Here is a 23,981-nt window from a genome sequence, read left to right as displayed (position 1 = left end):
ACTGATCACTGTTTTGAGCTTGGCCAACATCTGTCTTCAAACTCGGAAGACAACTATAGATCAACCTCATCATCAGTATCGTCTTCTAGACACTCACTGATTACATTGTTTATATTAGATATATTTCACAGTATTCACAAGTTGAAATAATATAAAAACATTTATAAACTTTTCATATTGCCTATTTACAAGACAAAAAACAATATGGGTACAAAAACTCACTCACTACAAAGAAAATAAACTTATTGACTAAATAATGCACAAATCCAAAAACAACTGTAACATGATCCATCAAGGGTGAGCTCTGCACTCACTCTGACAGCACTCCTCTGATGACAATGGTCTCTCTCATACTGTCGATTGTGTCACCTCCAAAAAATGAAATCACGTCATTCATAACTTTCAAAAAGTCAGCTAGATAGGTTCACACACCAATATTTTAAATACTGTTAAAATTGCTCTTTATTAAAATTAAAGTTTGCACAGGGGCTTACCAGCAACTGATCACAGTTAAAGCAGTCAGTTGTGTATTTGTCCTATTTTCAGGTACTTGACATTTTGCACCAAAAGGGAGGTTAAAACCCCTGCCAACCTTCAATTCCTTAGGTATACCACTAATGCTTGAATTTAAATAAATAGGTGTGCGAGTGAATATATTCAATATAATGAATTATATGAACCTTAATACGAAATTTTGTTTTATTTTCATTTGTGCTGTACTTCTCGCACATCTATTTATTTAAATTCAAGCATTAGTGGTATACCTAAGGAATTGAAGGTTGGCAGGGGTTTTAACCTCCCTTTTGGTGCAAAATGTCAAGTACCAGAAAACAGGACAAATACACAACTGACTGCTTTAACTGTGATCAGTTGCTGGTAAGCCCTGTGCAAACTTTAATTTTAATAAAGAGCAATTTTAACAGTATTTAAAATATTGGTGTGTGAACTTATCTAGCTGACTTTTTGAAAGTTATGAATGACGTGATTTCATTTTTTGGAGGTGACACAATCGACAGTATGAGAGAGACCATTGTCATCAGAGGAGTGCTGTCAGAGTGAGTGCAGAGCTCACCCTTGATGGATCATGTTACAGTTGTTTTTGGATTTGTGCATTATTTAGTCAATAAGTTTATTTTCTTTGTAGTGAGTGAGTTTTTGTACCCATATTGTTTTTTGTCTTGTAAATAGGCAATATGAAAAGTTTATAAATGTTTTTATATTATTTCAACTTGTGAATACTGTGAAATATATCTAATATAAACAATGTAATCAGTGAGTGTCTAGAAGACGATACTGATGATGAGGTTGATCTATAGTTGTCTTCCGAGTTTGAAGACAGATGTTGGCCAAGCTCAAAACAGTGATCAGTGAAAAATCAGGGCGGGGAGGAGTATGAACATTTGGGAGGTCAGAGGGTACAGTTTCTTCTAAAAGACAAAACTATGTTGGAATGCCCATCCCCATCACCACATCGATCGTGAAGAAGCCAGAATGTAAGTCTTTTCCACCAGGAGTCCAAGGTGTTTCAAAAGATGCAAAAAGTATTCATGAAGTTTCTGATCTTTTTTTCCTTGATCAAGTTATCAAAGAGATAACATAGCACACTAATTCAAAGCTGAAAATGTTTATAGAAAGGTATGCTTCAGTCACAAATCCAGATGAGATTCAGGCTGCCATATTACTTCTCCAATTAGCTGGAATGATGAAGTCTGCTCACCATCACGTTGAATATTTGTAGATTTGGAAGATGTAGATATGGCAGTTTTTCCAGCAAAATAATAAATAGTTCTTGTAAATAACAATAGCAAATTCCTAAAAAACGCTGCCCTCCTTATAAATTTGAAATCAGTGCAAATATATGCTACATGAAGCACCCTATAAGATCTTTTTAAAATTGAAAAAGTAAAATGTTCTTGATCAGTCTCACTTGTACTGCTGCAGTAGACATCTAATAGACTGGCAGGAAAGCCTTTTTATATTTTGAAATAAATCAATAAATCTAGTTGCACCACCTCAAAACTGTCGATCTAGATATGGATTTTTATAAAATGTTCTGGAAGACTCTACAGATACCTGCAACTTTTCTCTTACTAGTTCTAAGTCTCTATTGTAGGGGGTCGATGTCCTATATGAAGGTCTGTTAGCTCCCCATTCACCAGGAGAACATGAAACCATATTGTATATCATCAACTGCAAATCTTCCAAAGTATTTTTTAGCTTTTTAATTTTGAAATACATCAGAATTAAATCAAATTTAATATTTTTTTAGGGTTGTTACATGTTTGTGACAAAATTCATGTGCTTTTTCAACACTTGATACAAGTGTAAACTTTGATATCTGCCATCTGTGAAAACAGATTATGGATGACAGAAATACTTTTTGCAGGGGTCAATGTTCAGATGTTCATTAATTGGTATTTATATAAATGTCATCATTTTTAATTATTGGAGGAGACACATTGCCACTGTCTTGTTGATGCATTTGTTTATTCTATCAGATTTTAAAACTCAAATCTCTAAGCGGTTCATCTCATTTCCCAAATTCAGATATAAGGTGTTTTATGCACACACACAAACAAAAAAACAACTAAAATTACGTGGAATTTTCTGCGAAAAATGCAGGCTCGACCAGGACTCGAACCCGGGTCTCTGGCATACTGTGCCATTGCTCTACCACTGAGCTACCGAGCCAGTCTGGCCTCGCCTGATTTTTCGCTGCTGCTGTTTTACCTGTGTGGAATCGTCTCTGCTAGTGCTACTACAACGGGATCTGTCCTAGTCCAAGACTAGTAGAGGAGAAGGCTGGGGCCATACCTGATCACGTGGTCCTTGACGTCAGGCGTGACGTCACGCGCGGACAGATCGCTCTACGCTCCGGTTTCGCAGCCGAATCAAAGCAGTAATTATGAACAAAAAAGAGCCGTAATTATGCCCAGAAGCTAATTGGGAGTGAATACACAGACTTACTTAGGATCCGACATAACGTATGTCCTTACAGTTGGATTACACAGCCATTTACGCACACATTTTATCGGTAGTTTATAAGTCGTCACATTCCTCTGTGAAACATTAGTTTCATGTAAAATTGCGGTTAATACACCTAGTAATGCATTTTGTTAGGGCAGAAAGAAAAATATATATATGTTGAATGCGTAAAATAATTTTGTTAAATAAAGAAAGGCAGAAAGCCAAAATTATGGATAAGTTGAATATGTAAAAGAAAACAATCTCGTCTGTTGCTCTCTTTTAGGAGTGAGAGAGGAGCTGTCTTCACTTAACTTCTTCAAATTTGGTAACTTTGCTTCGACTATTGGTATTTATTTCTTAATTAATTTTCCTTATTCAGATTACAATTCTGAGTCTTATGAATCTTTGAACTACACAGGGAGGAATGTGAGGAAGTTCCGTGTGTATTATGTAACACACACTTTAAAAAACTTTTCACTGAACGAAAACTTGAGACATAGAACTGAAGAAAGTCGAGGGTCACTTTATATACTTATACGTATATATAATCAGTGGAATGTCGAACAGGGGTGCCTACAGGCGGGTATGTGAAAGCTGGTTGAGTCCACTTAACTTTCGGGGGGGATTGTGATGAAAATTTGACTGAATAAATAATAAAACAATGGAGGACGTAAGTTGAACTACGTTGTCATTTAAGCATCACTCGTATATAAATAGCAAGTTGTGTATTTTGAAGTGTATGGTAGCCTGATGTTGTGTAATGAGACTACTGGTATTGCAATCCACTAACAAGTCTCCTTAGATGCGATGTGTTCAGTTATATATTGTCGCCCGCTGTTTTTATTTTTTCATCGGAGATCACGACACGTCGCAACACCTCACTGAAGTCATTGTGAACTGCAACACCTCACAACCCACCAGGGTGAGAAATCATTGAAAACTGGTGAGGGGGAGAAAGTTCGTAACCTACAACCCCCCCTCCCCACAAACATATGTGTGAATTATACGATGTACATATTTGTAATGTTATTAAAAGTAAAAATAAATTACTCAATTAAAATAATTATTGTGATTATTAATTAGAAATTAATTTGTTACTTTCATACATATCAGATAGTGTAAAGCAGCTAACTAATTCCTTAACTAACCGGTTAAAGATGTTAATAAATTATGGCAGTTGAAGTGGTTTTATTATGTGTAAGTTTTTGTTTAGTTTGTGCACTATGTTAATATAAATCAATTAGATTTCATAGTTATTATTGTTTTGCATTCTTGTTTTACTTTTACTGTGCGTATTGATGTAGATTTGTTAATGATCTCTTGAGACAGAAAGCATTCAACACTCACAACTACACTAATTTGTGTGTGTTTTCAATATTATTCTTAGTAAAGTATATTTGAAATTAAAAGTAATTGCTTATCTTTTCATTGTTATAACAAAAACTCTTTCCCCCGGGAAATTTTTGGTGTTTTTTTTTTGTGGCCAAGATTGTTGGTGGAGGGGATCCCCCTCGTCCCCTCCAGGATTTCGCACCCTGAACCCAACAATCCAGAAATACAAGAAAAAAGGAGCGAAAAGAACAAAACAGATCAGCCTTTCCACGTTTCTTTCCGTATGGGGTAAAGACTCAGCTGGGTTTTGTCCGCCCAAGGACATCCCACCCGCGGCAGTCGTGAAAAGAGGCGTGTCTGACCCCAGCCTTTCCTTCTAGTAGTCTTGGTCCTAGTCGAGCCTGCATTTTTCACTGAAAATTCCACGTAGAACATCTCCTGTGTGTGTCTAATTTAAGGAAACCTAAAATTGTTCAAGAGAACCAGGTTTATGAATATTTTTGGTGCAACTTTGTCTTACCACCTACCTAAAAATCTTCTTACATTTTCTTCTGACGGAACTTTTTTCTACTGTCAGATAAATTAAGGGGATATTTGAATGGAAGGCTTGAGGCAGTATTGTACCACAGTTCCTCTGTTCTGATATGTCTAAGGCATATCACTAATTGAGACCTGAGATAAAGATGGAAGTTACAATTAAAGAAGGATAAGGGAGGAAGGATTATCAACACTTAAATAAAAAGGGAAAACAGGTCTTAAAGGCATACTAAAGAATAACATGAAACATGCAAGTTTATGGAAGAAAACATGAATTTCAGTTTGGAAACAACATTTTGGCAACAATTGAGGAATGATTCACAAAAAGAAAATGGAAATAAAAAGGAATGAAATGAATGAAAGATCCAATGAATGAATGAATGGATGAATGAAATGAAATACACTTGACATATAATGTAATCAATCTCATACGAAAATTCTGAAAATATTTTACATCAAAACGAACGTGTTAATTTTTTTTAAATCAGAGGTGAATAAAACAATGTCAGAAGACATTTTTTAAAGAATGGGAAAACTTCTCAACACCAAGTTAAGTCCATTCTCTGGTCGATCAGCTGTGGACTGTCCTTGTGTAGCAATTAGAAAATAACAGTAAAACAGTTTACCACACCAGAAACCAATTCCAACATACCACTGATGGGTTATGCTAATACGTGTTATGCCCATTATCCCACACATGCAAAAGCAATTATCAGTCATTTTTAGAACCTCGGATCTGATGAGTTACGTATGGTATATTAGAGAGATTCAAATTGAAGTCATGGGTAGGAAGCTTGGGAGATTTTTTTTTGTTAGAGTTGAGTTTAAAATGGGTACGACTTAATATTATATAAAATGTAAAGCACTTTAAAAATATACATGTAGATTCTACTCTAATTGATGATGTGCATACCCACGTAAAGTCATAAAGTATGGGTCTACAAACAAAGATTACTTTTATTATTATTACTTGTGTTGGATGAACAGGGTGGATATTCCATCATGCAGATAAAATTCAAATCTAATTGCAGGTTTTCAGGGTGAATTTCACAAAAATTCAAGATGAAGAAATATAATTGTTAAAAAAAAAAAATTACTACAAAAATTTTGCACTATACATTTACGAATATTTCCTTGTACAGTGGAATCCATGAGTATTACAGTGTAAATTGTAAATGAGAATTTTCATTATTTTTTCTGACACATCCTGTGTGTTTTTAAGCGATGAAATTTTATGTATGCTGGTGCAGAAGTTCTCAACAGCTTGTTTTGAGTTTTCTTTTAATTCTTGAAGCTCTTATTGGGTCAAATAAAGTGCACGAACATGGTTATGGATAATTTGTGCAGTAATACTCATGGATCCCACTGTACTTCGAATAGACATCTTACTAAAAGTGTGATTAATTTATAGACATCTCAAGAACCAACAACTAACGTAAGTGTAAATTATAATCGATGACTCTCTTTCCTTCTGATGTAAAAAAGATGATCTGTTGCCTTAACTCCTTGACATATAAAATGATGCAATTACTATACCTGAGTTGTGTAAAACTAACAACAACAGCAAAAAGAGCCAATCAAAGTGTTAATGCTAATTGAAAATTTAAAAGTTCGAAAAATGTGATCACTCCTCCCCCACTTCACTTCTCGAAATCCAGAATTAACTGATTACCCCTGAACAGGGGTTTATCCAGGACTTTTCCTTTGGGGGGGGGGGGTGTTAGAAACTTTTGGGGGGTGTAAGTTTGGGGATGTTAAGTGCATATTTTGGACCGTTTTTAAAATGTTCGTCCCAATTCAATTTGTTCATAGATATTTCCAGAGATTATTTTCCTTTCCATCACGTAACATTTCAGTAGAAAAAATATGTCAAATGCAGGAAAAGAGATTTTTGTGATAATGTTAACATATCAGTCTAATGTTTCAAATATTGCTTTCTGATAATGTTCAGTACCTGATTTAATCAATCGTTAGATAAAACACAAAATATGACATTAAAAAATACAAAATTTAAACATATTATTACCAGGAATCATTTCATGCAATTCTAAGCTAGTTATAAAGAAATTAGAAACATTTGCGCAATATTTTTGAACTGTATTTGTATGGTTCTTGCCGTAGGTGTAACTCTGAGTTCATCTTGGGGGGTGCCCAATTCATTGATGAGATATCAGTGCATGGGTGCGTGCATGTTTGAAGTAGTAGTAGTAATAACTACAGATATAATTTGACTCTTGAATAAATTACCACACTGCGAGCAAAGCGACCAAGAAAATTTTTAGAACTATTTCTTTGCAAACTGATTATGCATATTATTAATTAAACATAGCAAGACTATCCCATGATGTTTACTCTTTACAATCTTGCTTTGCTCGTTCTGCATCCTCTTTACCTCACACATGCCCCCTGTCCCCTCCTGTTCTAGCCTCAGTATATATATTATATACAGAGGTTGTTCGCTTTATATCCGACCATTTTTGATTTGGTGCTGCCACCTGGCATATCATGCTGGATTTATGGGTCTACTGGTGGGAGCAGTGTTGTGTCTGACCTTGTAGGTGCGTGAGTGTTGGTAGTGAATGTTATCAAATGGCGCCGAAAATCAACCGGTATTGGGAGGGTTACGTAATGGCTCTTTTCCATGCTAAATTTTCATATGTACGCATTGTGAAACACTCGGGGTGACTACTGCGAAAGCTATTGTGGCCCGTTACACACAAGAGGCTCTTACTGTGAAACATTCACCCACGAAAACCACCATGAGAAGGGCTGCAAGCAAAGTGTTACATACCGTGACATTAACGGCAAGGGGCACAGTAACTTTGTTCGTCAGTGCAGGGAAAGTTTCCCTCGTGGCTTTATGGTTGTGACGGGATTCGGATATGAGGGTAAGTTGATGATACGCAAGGTGGACAAAAATGTTAAGGTGAATGCCAGATACTTCCAAGACTCCATTCTGACACATATATATTGGAGAGAGATCCCACAATTGTATGGAATGGACGCGAACCAGGTGATGATCCATATGGACAAGGCTTTCAGTCATACCGGCAGAACATCACTACGTTTTTATCAGGAAATCGCAGAGGAATTAGGAATTCGTGTCATTCCATTTGAAGACATTGCTGTGAAAAGCCCAGATGCCAGTCCAATGGATTTTTGCGCATTTGGACTGTTGAAACGACGTCTTCAACATCGACGCCCGCGCACCTTGGATAGTCTATGGAAAGCTTACAGGGAGGAGTGGGACAGAATTCCCATGCCTGTCCTGCGCCGGAGCTTGCTGCAATGGAAACTGCAATGCTGGGCAATAGTCCACAATGCTGGGGATCCAATAGAACATGATCAGTAGTGGCAGCACGGTATCTCTTAAGGTGAATACCCGTCAAAAATGGTCGGATGTAAAGCGAACAACCTTCTGTATATATAATTTTAATAGTTCTATGTAGCGAGCGAGTTCCAAATTCTGCTGCTGTTTAGAGCATGGCCATGAAGGTTTTAAAATATAATGGGAAGTTGGGATGTTTGTTTGATAGATACCTGGTATTGCTTTTGAACGAAATTGGAAAAGTAATTTCATACTGAAGTCTTATACCCTTACAAAACTTTGGAAAATACACTTGGTACTGTTGAGAGTTTATCTTTCAAATACTGAACAAGAGACTGTAGGGAATTGAGGAGTCATGTACCTCTTTGCCTTAAAAGAAAACTAAATAACATGTACAAATAAACACACGACATGTTAACTGCAAAGGGAAGGCAAGGAATTTTCACTTCTAAATTGAGGTAATGCTTTATTTTCAATTATTTAAAAATTGTACCTTCAGTAAAAAAAAAAGTATCCGGAATTTGGCTGGTAAAAGTCCCACATTGGAGGTTATCGAGAATTAATTTTGTCCGTAGGATGGTGGATGGCAACACTGTACTGAATGACCACGCAGAGTGATTTGCAGAATGGAGACAAAATCGAGCAAAGAATTTGTTCGAAATTTTGTGTTGCCAACAGAATGCCGTGTGATGAATCATTGAAAATGTTACAAAAGGCCTTTGGTGATTTGTGTCTGTCGCAAACACAAGCGTATGCATGCTACAAGGTTTTCAAAGAAGGCGGATAAGTTGTTGCTGATTTGCCCCGTTCTCGTCGACCATCTACGTCGACGACGGACGAAAACGTCTGAAAAATGAGGCCAATGGTGCTTGAAAACTGGCGTGCGTGTGTGTGTGTGAGAGGTGGCTCGTGAGCTTGGCATATCACACATGTCCGTTCACAAAATTTTGACTGATGTGTTAGGCATGAAACACGTCGAGGCACAACTTGTTCCGAAGGAGCTGAATTTCCTGCAAAAAGCACATCACAGGGATGTTGCTGAAGACATGATTTTGCGAGCCTCTAGTGAATGAAACGCATCATAACTGGTGATGAGACATGGGTGTATGAGTATTTCACGTCTACGGAGAAAAAATTCATGCAGAATACATGCATAATTCCCAGAGCCAATAATTCACACATTATTCACGGAATTCAAGGAATACCTGGTGAGTAACCACCCTGTTACTTTGCTTCTTCTAAAAAGTTGGGGAAAATTAAATATGTCATTATGTCAGGGACCTGACTAGATAAAAAGAGGAAGACAATTTTTACTAAATCTATATCTTTGCAAACTGACAATAACTTTAATTTAATAGGTTTGGTTTGATTTGGTGTTTTAAGTCCACTTTATGCACAGTAAGGCTAATCGGGACTGGACCTAAAGTTTAAAGTGGGATCCGAACCACTATGTGCCTCCACCGGGTATCGAACCCGGGTCCCCTTGATTTCAAGGTGGCGACGCTACCACTTACCCATGAGGGAGGCCCTTTAATTTAATAGGGTGCCAGTTATTTCACAGAACTCTATGACGTTAACGCTTTTATATTTTTATCTATTTTTTTTTGGCACCCCAATTGTCCTTAGTGCCCAGGCAAGCACCCCACGTGGACCCCTCCTTCTTTTACAACTCTCTTTCTAATATATAATTTATTTTACAAAGGTAAGAACTCTTAAAGCCACAAAAATGGTCACATACATCAACTATAGATGTGAATGAATTACTTAGGTTCTTCATGAAATACTTGCAGTTTTATATCGACAGTCAGTAAATTTTATATTGGTACTTTATGAATATCAGTTGGAAGAAATTATACCTACATATAGTGTCACTGCTTTTCTACACACCACTTTCGGTTTCTCTCTGTCTGGTTTCATTTTCTCTACTTTCTTCAGCCAGTGTTGCAGTAAAGTTTCAGACATTGTTACACTAAGCAGAACTACAACACACAAACTGATATGCTACACTGAGTTAAACCTGGATCTTTCAATGTCTTCCCTTACTTTTATCATACATTTTTCACATGAAAGAATCGAAAGGAAAATGCAACAAAATATAAATTTCATTGACTCAGGGGTTGAATTTACAAGTCTGTAACATGTTTAAGATATATTTATTTAGGTATTCAAGCACTGAACTGTCAACACTGTGTGGTATGTGCTCCTTGTAAAGAGGGCGAGAGGTCAATTTGACATTTTCCAGATGGCAATGTCCCTTCCCTAGAGCTGACTGAAGTCTTGTAGCTAGTGTTTCCAGGAAATGACGATGCTGCACATTCCACCCTCCTTCCTTGACACCTTGGTTTTAGTTGATCAAAAGGTCCATTGGACTATGCTTCTTGTAGGGCTACAAATGGTTCCTGTCTGTTAATATTGATGTATTGTCATTCTATTGTTAATATAGAAATCCATATTTACACCCCCCCCTACAGGAAGGGGGTTCCACTTTTCTGCTTGGGGGGGGGGGGTGTTCATCAAAATTTGGGAGGGTGTTGGGGGGTGGATAAATCACTGCCCTTGAAACATCCAAGTAGTCATAATTCATGCAGGAAAGTAGTAACTGCTACACAATGTCTCAAAATAATAATATAAATATTAAATGAAGATAGTAAGAGATAGCTATAAAACACAGCCCTCCCCCCCAAAGTGTAAAACTGGATTTTGATTTAATATAGTAATTTTTCATTTTTCATGTATATGGAGATTATTTTACATAGCTTTTCTGCCACTTTTGGCTAATTTCGAAGATGAGGATGTGTGATGATATGATGAAGGAACACTCCAAAAGAACAGCCATGCCCAGGCCAGGATTCGAACATAAGAGCCCGTGGCATCATAGTATGCTGTGGTAACCACTCTGCCACAGAGGCTGGCTCATGTATATGAAGAAAATTAACTCAAAGTCCATGCAGAATTCTCAGTCCCTGAGAATACATAACCATTTCTAAGGTTGATTTGACACCAAAGTGACATACTGTAAACACTAGCATATACGCAAGTTTCTTTTCCGGAGGGGGTCGGAATTGTAAAGGTGGATAAACATAGCTGTGTTCAAGAGGAGCGAAGGAGGGGGGATATGCAATAAAATATTTTACAATTCCAATTTTTGAAAATTGTTCAGAGACAACGTATTAGCAAGGTATGGGGTTTGTATTTACCACTTTGGTCTCTTCAGAGCAGGGACCTGTAACGTAATGCAATTCATCGGTATTTGTCACCGTTCCACGTTATTTCCGTACCGGGTAACGCGTACCGGCCCAAGTGCTGTGGACCGTTCCAAGGAAAATACCAGAACCTCTTGGTAAGGCGAACAGTAACGCTTCTGCTATACCATTCCGTTCGTACCCGAGAGTACTTCGGGGACGACAACTTTGGGTACACAGAGTGGAACGTTAAAATACCCGTACCAGAAAGCATGGAACTTGTTCCTTATCTGAATGCTGGTTCCATTACGGTACATACCTCTCCTTAGAATCATACCGGTACAAATTCATGATGGGTATACATGAAACTTTGGGATCGGGTACAATTGTAACAGAAAATTTATGTCACGTAACTCTTCATTTTAAAACTTTCATTGTTGAATTCTTGAAAAATCGATAACAACTAATATTAATGGAGGTTGTAGGCAATATATATATATATATATATATAAATAAATATGGAATCGTGAGATTTGTTATTAATAATGTTACTTTTATATAACCAACACACGTAATATTAGGGTGCAAGGTGATGCCAACATATTAAAAAAAAATCTTTTCAAGCAAGATATTGAAAGTTCAACATGATGATGTCGAAGTTTATGTAATTAGAATATTACCAACTACTACATGTGGAAAAAAGGGAAAGTTAATGTACGCCATATTGAGAAATGTTACCATCTAAGTTACAGATCTTAAATTCGGGTTGACCTGGCATTGCCAATCAATATGATTTTGGTAAAACTGGTGTACTCTAAAATATGTTTGTATGGCATGTGAAAGTTTATATTATACAGCATATTTGTATATTATATTATATATTAGTTATTATAAGATGGAGTGGCACATTTAAGACACTGAATATAAAAAATGGCATATGGTGTACTGCGAGTTGGTAACCACTGCCTTAAACCTTAAAAAAAATAGGCTTTAATTGTACTTCTGTTACACTATTTATCATAGCACTAACTTGCTTCTACATTCTAACATGCAGCAGTCCCTAAACGGTAAATTTGCCCTGGCAGGTTAATCGGTTCCAGCCTATTCACCTGCAGATTATCTCTGCTAGCATGCACAGCACAAGGGAGTTTGTGCTGTGCACAGGTACAAAATTAAGGCATTCCCAGGAACGGCATTAATTTGCTAAGCCCAGATAAGCTAATTCATTAATTCTAAACAGCTACGCAGTAAGTATGCTGGGCTCAACATAAGGCTTATGTGAAAAATTGGCCTCGAACTATCTTTTTCTATTTCTGAGCACAACATGTTTATAGACGAACTCAACCATGAACCAAACATCCCTCCAAATGGACAATTGACCATTGGTTAATTAAAAAGGCACTGCTGCAGCCAATGCTTGATTTGAAACCAAAGGCCAGTGGCTTCTGGACTGGGAAGAAAACACAAAAACAAGTTCAAGAAATACAGTGTGTTTCGTACTGAATCTGACACATTCAAAATTGCTGCTATACAAAGATAAACGAACATTCTGGACTGGATGAGTAAAAGGAACTGAGATTTTTTTTTTCTCACCTTGCATGCATAACATGCACAGTAATTGCATGTGGCGACACTGATGTTTCATGACAATGGTCAAAATGGTCACGTGGTTGTGTGCCGAGACAAATTCCACTGTGCAAGTGCAGCATAACTTTTATTGTGCATTTGGAAATGATCCTCCTCCACATTGTACGACCATCAATGCATGCAAGAAATAGCACTTGTCCCCAACTATCAGATGACAATGTTAAAGCAATCAGTGACAATCATTTGCCATGAACAGGTTGCGATGATCATCTTTTTTTTTTTTTTTTTTTTTTTTTTTTGAGATAAAGCTACTTTTCACACACATGGAAAAGTGAGTATGCAAATTTGGCAATTAGAAAATCTATATGCATCTGTGGAACATGAAATATTGCAATAATATTATTTTGCATCGAGAAGAGTTTCAAATACTCATCTTTGGCAAGCAAGGGTTTACTAATCAATTACTTGACTAAAAATTTCATTGTTTTACATAGTCATAGCAACAGCATGAATGACAGCTACAGTGGCAAATTAATATAAACCAGTAAACTTAAGGTTCATCATCTTTTTCAAATAACAGGAGTGTAGCTTTTAAAATGTCATGGGGAAAGAAACAGCCTTATAGAGGTAGGGTATATAATCTTAAGCAGATCCAATGATTATACAATCTGAATTATCAGTGGCTATGGATTTTTGGTGCACATTTTATGGATGTAATTTATCATAGTAACATTAATACTTTCATAGGATATCCTGGGGATTATGTAGATCCCATCTTAATTCCCAGACTAAAACTCGACTGTGTGAGGGGGAAAATGAGGGAGGGGGGAAGTTTATTGTGTCTAATATCCAGCACTAAATCTAGATCTGATTATTGATATGAAAATCATTAATAATACATCATTTATGGGTTGACAATATACACACCCATTGCAGAATTAAAATAGATAAATTATTTAACACTAAAAATTATAATGTATTTCCTCAATGTTTTAACAGAGTGGTGAATGAATTATAAGATACTTTTTTAACGACACATTGTATGCAGCAAAAAGTTGAGAATATAAATTACAGCCACTAAAGGTATTACATCTCTAAGAATTCTTTTTGGAAGGAATTAGAAATCTAACCAAGTATGTCAGTAGCTTTCTGCTACTTTTGCTAATCACGAAGATAAGGATAAATGGTGGTAAGATGAATTGACAAAAGGTCATTCACAAACACAGATGGACAGAACTTCCACGATAATCAGATTGCATGAAATTGTTGCATGGCATTTTTGTGAACTCTATGAATGATCAAAATGTCTGAAAAGTATTAGCAAATAAAATATTACCGATATTTTCTGATACCAATACACTGGCATCAGTATCGGCTCAGCTGTAGTTTTTACCATTTTTTAAAATCAGTCAAGAGGAATTGGCAAATAAATTCTCCACACATTGGAGAAGTTGCCCTAGAGTACATTCATTTATTTCATAATTCAGCATTTACATTGAATATATTCCTTTACAGGAAATATGAGTGTATCATCAGATAGTGAACACCGCCTTAATAATAAACAAATTGACCGCCTGTTAACTTTAAGCTGCCAGGCAGAGAATGTCTTGGATGACATCATTGTAGTGTTTCGGAATTACCTACAAGAAGGTTTGTGAATTAAACTTTGTTTACAATATTCTTAACGTGACCTCTCTGCATATTAAACTACAGCATTATTATGCGTTATGAGGTTTTCATACATTGATGAAACATATGGTAAAGTTTAAGTCCAGATTAAAGTGAAACCCAAAGCCTCCATCTGGAATCCCTTCATGTTACTGAAGAGGCCTACTATATATTAACCAATAAACTCTACACATGAGAAATATGCACAAGGCAAGTCCACACAGGGTAACCAAAATAGTTTCTAAATTTCCCTGTCCTTTTAAAATGTTAGTATGTTGATTTGTAATTATCACAAACAACTCTCCTGCAAACATTTGCAGTACAATTACATTAATTGCCAGTGGAATTGAAAATGCTGAAAGCCTGGCATTTATACAGGGTGGTGCGGAGCCGACTGACACATTTGAAAGTTGAATATATTACGCATGTGCGATAGTTTGAAGTGGATTGCGGAGGAAATGAGAAGATGATAGGATGCCATTTCATATGAAGACAGCACCAGTCATAAAGGACCGTTGTAGCGTTGAACATCGTGTTTTCTGTGTTCGTAGTTATTACGAAACGAAGTCAGTGGTTAAAGTGCTGCGATTGTTCAGAAAACAATTCATTGTTAGCCGACATGGTAACGTACAGTCTCGGAATATCATATTGGCTTTGGTGAAGAAATTTGAAGAAACTGGCAGTGTACTGGATGTGAAACATGGAGCTCAAGCAACAGTGCGTACGCCCGAGAACTTGCAGAGTGTGAACGTAGTCCACAATGCTCAGCACGCCAGCAGTCTCTGGGGATTCTTGAAAGACCGTGTGTTCAGAAGGCATATCAGGACTCTTCAACAACTGAAAGAAACCATTGTTGAGGAAGTAACGGCTATTGATGAGAAACTACGGAGATAACTTCCAGAGACGTTTGCAACAATGCATTGATGCCAAAGGAGGCCACCTGTCGGATGTAATTTTCAAAAAATGAACTTGTAAGTTAGTAATAAAATTGCATACTTCAATGTACCATTACATATGGTTTTCCTTATTCTCCTTCCTTTCTTTCATCATCTATGAGCATTCCAAATGTGTCAGTCGGCTCCGTGCCACCCTGTAGTTTGTTGAACAACTAAGAATAAATTACAATTAGGGCTGAGCCAAACCTGATGCTAACGTATTAGATATCGATACCTGCTGATAATTACCAGTGTTTTAATCTTTTGCACTCCACAAAAAGGGGCATGCTGTATAATCATCCTTGAAATTATGCAAAACTTGAAGTTCTCATTTACTTTGCACCAGCCTTGTGGGCAAAAATGGATTTTGTGCTTACACATTTTAATATTTTGATGTGATTCTTGAAACTTTTAAAGCACATACTTGGAGTGGAATACCTACACAATAATATTAATCAAGGTTTCTAAGAACTTTTAATTATAACAGTTTTTAAGCATTGGTATTGGTGGGAATCTGTAAATGTATTGGCATTGGTTCAAAGTGGTATTGGCTCAGCCTAATTACAATTGTTGTATTTGTTTTGCTTTGTCAACTACTGTCGTACCTCCACAGTTTCCAGTGTCTAATTTACACAAAATTCATTCAACTCCTACCTGTCTCTCTAAATATATTCACACACCTTGCATCATGTCAAATAGGGTTGGTGCTAAAATGTTGATGTAAAATCATTGATCCAACCTGACAACACCAGCTTAAAATATTGGTTTAGTTTTCAAGATTGTATATTTTTTTGTAAAAAATAATAATAAGTTGAGACAAAAATAAATATGCCCCTTAAGATATGTAGACCGATTATTAGTACAAAAGCACAAGCAATTTTTGTCTGTAAAAAGGTGAAAATACAACCTCTGACAATAAAGTTCGGTGAATGATCCTGAATATCGAAAGTAGACAAATTCTTAATGAAACCTACCTTACTGTCCTTCGAAGTAGTCCCCTCCCATGGCTATGCACCGTTGAGAACGGCTGCACATGTCCTGGAAACTTTTAGAAAAGTCTTCTTTCGGGATGGTGTTCAAGACCCTCGTCACGTTCCGTTGGATGTCCGGAATATCCTCAAATCTCTGACCTTTCAAAGCGATTTTGAGGTGTGGGAAGAGAAAAATCTGGAGGATTCAGATCCAAATTTCTTGCAATGCATTGCTACAGAGGATGAGAGCTGGTGTGTGAGGTATGACCCTGAAACGAAATGTCAAAGCATGGAATGATGTTCTCCTGCATCACCCCGTCGGAAGAAGGTCAAGGTGGAAAAATCATGCATCAAGACGATGCTTATCACTTTCTTTGACAGTGATGGCATGATCCACAAGGAATTCCTGCCGGAGGGAACAACAATTTTTCCACCTTGACCTTCTTCTGATGGGGTGATGCAGGAGAACGTCATTCCATGCTTTGGCGTTTCGTTTCAGGGTCGTACCTCACACATCAGCTCTCATCCTCTGTAGCAATGCATTGCAAGAAATTTGGATCTGAATCCTCCAGATTTCTTTCTCTTCCCACGCCTCAAAATCACTTTGAAAGGTCAGAGATTTGAGGATATTCGGGACACCCAACGGAACGTGACGAGGGTCTTGAACACCATCCCAAAAGAAGACTTTTCTAAAAGTTTCCAGGACATGTACAGCTGTTCTCAACGGTGCATAGCCATGGGAGGGGACTACTTTGAAGGACAGTAAGGTAGGTTTCATTAAGAATTCGTCTACTTTCGATATTCAGGATCATTCACCGAACTTTATTGTCAGAGGTTGTATATTGAAAATGTTCTTCAAAAAAAGGATAGCCTTCCCTCACTTACAGAAGTCCTAAACATGCTAGACATTCATTAGAAATTTAATCATATTTGAATTCTTTAACTGTATATATATAAATTTAGCAGGACTGTGCCATTTATACAGGATTATATTCTTACATTTACTTTCATGTTTTATAAACTCAACTAAAGTTTTTACCAAGACTGTTACAGGCAGGTTGCATGAAATAATAGAAAATATGACAAACCCAATCAAATAATATTGCATATTCTTCATACAATACAGCATGAATATAAAAAATATAAACTTTGGTTAATCAGCTTCAGCGTTGCAAGAGAGAATTCTTATTACATATTTTTTTTTTTATGTAGGGCAGTTAGAACCTCCAGTATAACTTAAAAAAAGGTCTGTGAGTATGGGCGTCTGGAAATGGGGGGCCAGGGGGGGGCACAGCCCCCCTAGGAAAATGAATGTATCTAGAAATTTATATTTCACAACTAATTTCATTTCAATCACAGTAATTTATGTTAATTATTATAAATTCGTTGAAGAAAAATTATAATTTCAGAATGAAATAGTGTTTTTTGAGGGTGCATCACTATTTTGGAGGAAAATATGTGTCCTTTGCCCCTACTGGAAAAAAAAATACCTTGCTTGCCCCTCCCTGGAAAAAATCCTGCGGACGTCCATGTGTGCCCATAAGATATGCAGATCATCTGCAAAGGTTGAAATTGTAACCAGTTAGTTAACAGACTGGCCCAAAATGTCAAGATCCCAGTTTCAAATCTTAACCAAATTGTTATCTTTCGATTATAGTTGTTTGACAATAATAAGGCATAAGTGCCAGCAATGGTTACAATTCCCAGATTAGAAAAATAATTAAAGATTTTTATTTCAATCTTCTCCAATAGCACCACCTCCTTTGGATTCTCAACTTCAGCCTCCAGAATCTCTTGTATCTATTTTTGTGTCCAGCGATGAGGTAGATACAGTCTCCATTCCAGATAAGGATTTGCGCATACCTCTTCAACATGCAAGACGAAGTACAACCAAAATGCACGTGAAAAATAAGACTCGTTCAAATATTTTGGCAAGGTTATCCAAAAAGTTTGGAAAAAAGATAGCTGTGCAGAACGAGCAACAAAAACTTCCATCGCAGCAGATAAAAACCAGGAATGTGACAGCAAGCACATTGCAACATGAGGAAGCACACAGTAAAACTCCTTGCAGAGGTTACCAAGACAAAAGTAACACCATTTCTGGTACTCCTGCACAGGTGGAAGGCCACAAAAGTGCTGAAATATCCCAATTACCACTCGGACGAGCCTCTACTTCAAGCATTCTTAATGAAAGTCTAAGAAAGCATCATGTACTTGATTCTTGGCAAACACCAATAGATGTGGGCACTTGTGATATACTCTGGCCGGTTACAAAAATTTGTAACAAGTTGCATGAATCAAGTAAGAGTTATGTGTCCAAAGCAATCAAATAAATTGTAGGAGCTGTGGTGGTGTAGTCAATGGGAATCTGACTGGCATGCAGAAAACCAAGATTCGATTCCCAGTGTGAGTAATCTAGTCAATAGGAGTCTGACTGGCATGCAGAAGACCCAGGTTCGATTCCCAATGTGAGTGATCTAGTCAATGGGAATCTGACTGGCATGCAGAAAACCAAGATTCGATTCCCAGTGTGAGTAATCTAGTCAATGGGAGTCTGACTGGCATGCAGAAGACCCAGGTTCGATTCCCAGTGTGAGTGATCTAGTCAATGGGAGTCTGACTGGCATGCAGAAAACCAAGATTTGATTCCCAGTGTGAGTAATCTAGTCAATGGGAGTCTGACTGGCATGCAGAAGAACCAGGTTCGATTCCCAGTGTGAGTGATCTAGTCAATGGGAGTCTGACTGGCATGCAGAAGACCCAGGTTCCATTCCCAGTTTGGGTAATCTAGTCAATGGGAATCTGACTGGCATGCAGAAAACCAAGATTCGATTCCCAGTGTGAGTAATCTAGTCAATGGGAGTCTGACTGGCATGCAGAAGACCCAGATTCGATTCCCAGTGTGAGTAATCTAGTCAATGGGAGTCTGACTGGCATGCAGAAGACCCAGGTTCGATTCCCAGTGTGACTGATCTAGTCAGTGGGAGTCTGACTGGCATGCAGAAAACGAAGATTCGATTCCCAGTGTGAGTAATCTAGTCAATGGGAGTCTGACTAGCATGCAGAACACCCAGGTTCGATTCCCAGTGTTAGTAATCTAGACAATGTAAGTCTGACTGGCATGCAGAAGACTCAGATTCGATTCCCAGTGTGAGTAATCTAGTCAATGGGAGTCTGACTGGCATGCAGAAGACCCAGGTTCCATTCCCAGTGTGAGTAATCTAGTCAATGGGAATCTGACTGGCAAGCAGAAAACCAAGATTCGATTCCCAGTGTGAGTGATCTAGTCAATGGGAGTCTGACTGGCATGCAGAAGATCCAGATTCAATTCCCAGTGTGAGTAATCTAGTCAATGGGAATCTGACTGGCATGCAGAAAACCAAGATTCGATTCCCAGTGTGAGTAATCTCGTCAATGGGAGTCTGACTGACATGCAGAAGACCCAGATTTGATTCCCAGTGTTAGTGATCTAGTCAATGGGAGTCTGTCTGGCACGCAGGAGACTCAGGTTCGATTCCCAGTGTAAGTGATCTAAGGTCCCTGCATAAAGTGACTCTGGGGCTCACCCAGCCTCAAATCAATGGGTACTTGGGGGCAACCACGAGGGGTAAAGAAAGGCAACTGGTGCATGGTGTTGATCACATCACCTCCAAAATTGGCTAGATCAAGAATGTGTGGGGCCCTATACCACATCCCCTACATGTGCCTTCATGGCATGCTGCTATATGCACCGGGAACTTTACCATTACCTAAGTTACTAGTGTATGCTGCCAACAACATAGAGCACTGGTCATGTAGGTAATTGTAGTTGGCCTACCTGTGATTGGGAAAAAAACATAGTTTCTTCATTCTAAGTAGAAATAGAAACAGCAGGTAAATGAATATTTATTAAATGTTTCCATTCCTATCTTTCAATTTCCAAAATATATTTGTGACTGCTTTAATGATTCATTTCACTCTAATAGGATTCAAAACAGTACATGCTATTTCTTCACTTCAAAATTTGGACTACAACCACCTAAAATTCTGCTTATATATTCCCATTAATAGGTTCACAGCTAGAAAACTTACTCCTTAAATATCTAAACAATGAAGAAAAGTCGCACACATCAATACCATCACTCTTAAATGATGATGAAACCTCTCCACATAGATCAACAAAAAAAACATCAGGTGAGTAGTTCTGCATTTACTGTGGACCATTATAAATGGTTGTGGTCATTTTATTCAAACTTTAATTGGCTACAAAGGGAAATGCTTTTCTATGCATTGCCAAATAAGATGCTGCCATATACATTACAGACTTCCTGATGGTCAAGTACAGGTGTAACTTTTTTTTTTCACATGCAGATGAGCAGTTGAGCAATAATAAATTAACTTTAGTTTTTGTGTGTACTCATGGTGGGCTGTGTGTAACTTGAAGGCTGTAGTTTGGACAGCCCTAGTCTAGTAGTTTACGTTGTAACTTTGTAGTCAAGCTTTTAGAGTGCAAATTTGAGGACTGTGATTTTGGACAAGCAGTGGAGAGGTATTCAAACAGAAACATTAATTTTTATTTATAATTTTACATTTGTATTCCTTATTATTATTATGTGCCACTTTGGCTACTTGTGATGAGGTTGACTGATGGTTACGTGCAAGTGATGCACTCACAAATTACACCAGATATTGAAACCCAGAGCCTTCAGTTCTGAGCTGTTTGCTGTGACGTCACTTTTTTCTTGCCAAAATAAGAAAGAAATGATTCATATAAATTTGCTTTTATTTTCAAAGAACTGTGATACACCAGGATCTGCTTCTTCGTTTCTCACTTTAATTCCAATCTTGCATTGCTTTCAGAGAAAACCTTACCAACTACAAGCAGAAAACGCTTCCACCCTTCATGTTTTCGGCCAGTTCATGACTAACCCACCAGTGGTGAATAAAAGGCAACCATACCTACCTATCACAGCTACGGTAATGCTCTTCACACAGGTTGGAAAATGACAACTGACCTCAGTGTTGGTAAGTAATTGATATTCGGAAACACTTTAAAACCTTAAATTACCTGGCACTGATCACTGGATGATACTATACTTATTTTTCAGTGGTCCAGCAGGCAAAACAAAGCACAAGTACAATATACTATAACATGAACATTTTGCATTCAACACAGTTCTATACAACTACTTCACTTGTATCACTAAAGGTGATAAACATTAAAACATGTTTATTGTACATGAATACAGGAAGATTGCAAACAGTTTACAATTTGCCTGATACAAGCTTTGAGAAAGACTACTGTCTGATATAGAACTGCACAGTTATTTCTAATTTTAATTCATTACCTTATAGCTTTGACATGTGTTACATAGTCAGATCTAATGCTTTTCAAGTGCTAATGTTAACAGTTCATTCATGTTGGTTAAAATCATCCTGGGGTCTTCTATAAGACCAGCAGCAACCATAGCATTTGAAAATAGCTGAAATGAATGTAGGAAACAGATTAATACATAGAGATTTACAAGTGCAGCATAATTTAATATAAATGTGAGTCCCAGATCAATGCTGTATTAAATTATGAGGGAAAAGTCATTAAATAACAGCTATGTTATTCTAAAGTGCATGGGAAATAATTCACAAAATGGAAAATCTTATTTTGAGACACAAAATGGCTTCTTGGCAAAAAACCTATGAGGGAGTTGTGACAATTGAAGAGTATTCAAATGTGCAGTAGCTCATACAACATGGCTCCTCCACTGTTGACTTACACCATGGAAGAGGAACATTTTTGTTTGAGTCAGGAGGGGAAAGGAGGGAGTGGATGAATGGGTAGAAATATTTAAAAAGAAGACAAAATGCCAGTAAACAAAACCACAGTGGGAGATAGCAACTGAGACAGTGAAAGAGTTGGAACAAGAAGTGAATTCATGATTGAATTGAATTAATGAAATTGTTGCAAAATGTAATATGAGTTACAGCTCTGCATGATGACCTCTGGTATAGGAGTGTGAAGCAGATGGATCTCAAGGAAGCTGTCTGATGATCACAACCGTACATGGAAGACAAGTTGCCAGGAGCATTTGCACCATTATGTTTACAAACTTTTCTCAATTGAATTGCGACAGGAGATGAGTCCTGGGTCCACCATTATGAACCAGAGAGAAAGAGACCAGTGATGCAGTGTGGAAGCACTACATTGTCTCTGGTCATGAAAAAAATTCCAAGGCACAGGTCTACACCGGGAAAGTCATGCTGATCATCTTTTGGGTATATTGGAGCATTTCAGCAGAAGAGTCAAGCTGTGAGTAGTAATTGATACAATGACATGCTAGTGAACAAGTTGAAGCCTGCGATACAATCAGATCACTGCAGACTTCTCTCCAAAGAAGTATTGTTGCTTCAGGACAATGCCTGCCCCAGTACGGTTGTGCATACAGTGGATCCACACTGTACCATGAAATTTGAGGTGTTGAAACATCTACCATACAGGCTGGACTTGCTGCCACCAGACTTTCGCTTGCTTGGATCTTTGCAAGAGAACGTTTGCGGAGTCAGACATTTGCAGATGATAACAAGGTAATGGAGATAGTGCAAAGTTGGCTAAAGGACATGCCAAAAACCTTTCCTCAACCTTGAAGACAGGTGGACCAAGTGTATTGTGAAGTAGGGAAATTATGTTGTAAACAAACAATTTCTTTAAAAACTCTTGTAAAAAAGTTTAAAAAATTCCTGTTATTTAATGTCTTTCCCTCTTATTTTTAGAAGAATTTAATTTGATATATGTCTGTTTTCACAAACATGTAGAAAACTCTTCCAAAGTATATTTCTACAAATGTTTATTTATATTGCTTACACGCACAGTTAGCAGCAGCAGAATGTATAATCTTTGTCCAGACTGCAAAGAATGGCAGATTAAGAGGATGGCAGAGGGGAAGATCTGACCCAGCTACACAGCTAAAACCAACAAGTCATAACTTAACATAAAGGTAATTGGTGATCCACAAATGTATTAGTGTATCTCTGTGTGGTACTGAGCTATTCCTTTGTCATATATTTCCACTTAGCTGATCGAGATGTAAGTGCCATTTGAAAATTTTTCATACTGCTTTATATCTGATGAATGGAGGTGAATACAAGTACAAAAGACATATTTTGCAAGTGTGGGTTTTAGAAACTATTGGCTATGATATGACCCACTTTCATGTCTGTCTAACAATCAATGCATGGTTTAAATTTAAAACAAAAAAAGATAACTCACAAAAAAATGTTTATGGTGCTTATGTCAGACGAGTAATGATATATCAGGAAAAATAAATAAAGACATATAGATGTTAGAGGGTGGGCCGGAGGGGGGGGGGGGTCACACAAGAAACAATGGCAATAAGAGATTAAGCAACTTTTGAAAGTGACATCTATGCTCATTATTCAACAATAGGCCTTATGTCCTATTTGCTATGTGATTTGAACTGTAGGCACCTTCCCTACTGGTATA

General features: G+C 37.4%; 2 protein-coding genes and 1 non-coding gene across 3 annotated transcripts in view; 1 reads left to right on the top strand and 2 right to left on the bottom strand.

Annotated features, from left to right (window-relative positions):
• Positions 1–2,620: 2,620 nt before the first annotated feature.
• On the bottom strand, positions 2,621–2,691 carry TRNAT-AGU (transfer RNA threonine (anticodon AGU)). The gene has a single exon. It is a non-coding gene; the product is annotated as a tRNA-Thr (tRNA).
• Positions 2,692–13,501: 10,810 nt separating this feature from the next.
• On the top strand, positions 13,502–23,476 carry LOC145977746 (uncharacterized). The gene is made up of 6 exons (XM_083110006.1): positions 13,502–13,560; positions 14,449–14,583; positions 18,260–18,808; positions 20,558–20,680; positions 21,347–21,511; positions 23,351–23,476. The coding sequence occupies exons 1-5, from the start codon at positions 13,530–13,532 to the stop codon at positions 21,412–21,414; spliced, it is 906 nt and encodes a 301-aa protein (XP_082966132.1). The 5' UTR covers positions 13,502–13,529; the 3' UTR covers positions 21,415–21,511; positions 23,351–23,476.
• Positions 21,158–23,981, bottom strand: part of Trap1 (TNF receptor associated protein 1) — a 220,702-nt gene continuing 217,878 nt past the window's right edge. The window contains exon 17 of the mRNA XM_083109993.1: positions 21,158–21,969. Coding sequence (XP_082966119.1) covers positions 21,868–21,969 — 102 coding nt within the window. The 3' untranslated portion in view covers positions 21,158–21,867. The remainder of the gene's footprint in view (positions 21,970–23,981) is intronic.

This window comes from Lepisma saccharinum, chromosome 1 (genome assembly GCF_977018435.1).
Source record: "Lepisma saccharinum chromosome 1, izLepSacc3.1, whole genome shotgun sequence".
Classification (NCBI taxonomy): Eukaryota; Metazoa; Arthropoda; class Insecta; order Zygentoma; family Lepismatidae; genus Lepisma; species Lepisma saccharinum.
This window is presented reverse-complemented; position numbering and strand designations above follow the sequence as displayed.

Coding starts and splice junctions, on each gene's coding strand:
- LOC145977746 (XM_083110006.1), top strand. CDS start 13,530: ATGTCATGGGGAAAGAAACAGCCTTATAGAG. Junction 18,809..20,557: donor TAACAAGTTGCATGAATCAA/GTAAGAGTTATG, acceptor TCCCATTAATAG/GTTCACAGCTAGAAAACTTA. Junction 20,681..21,346: donor ATCAACAAAAAAAACATCAG/GTGAGTAGTTCT, acceptor CATTGCTTTCAG/AGAAAACCTTACCAACTACA.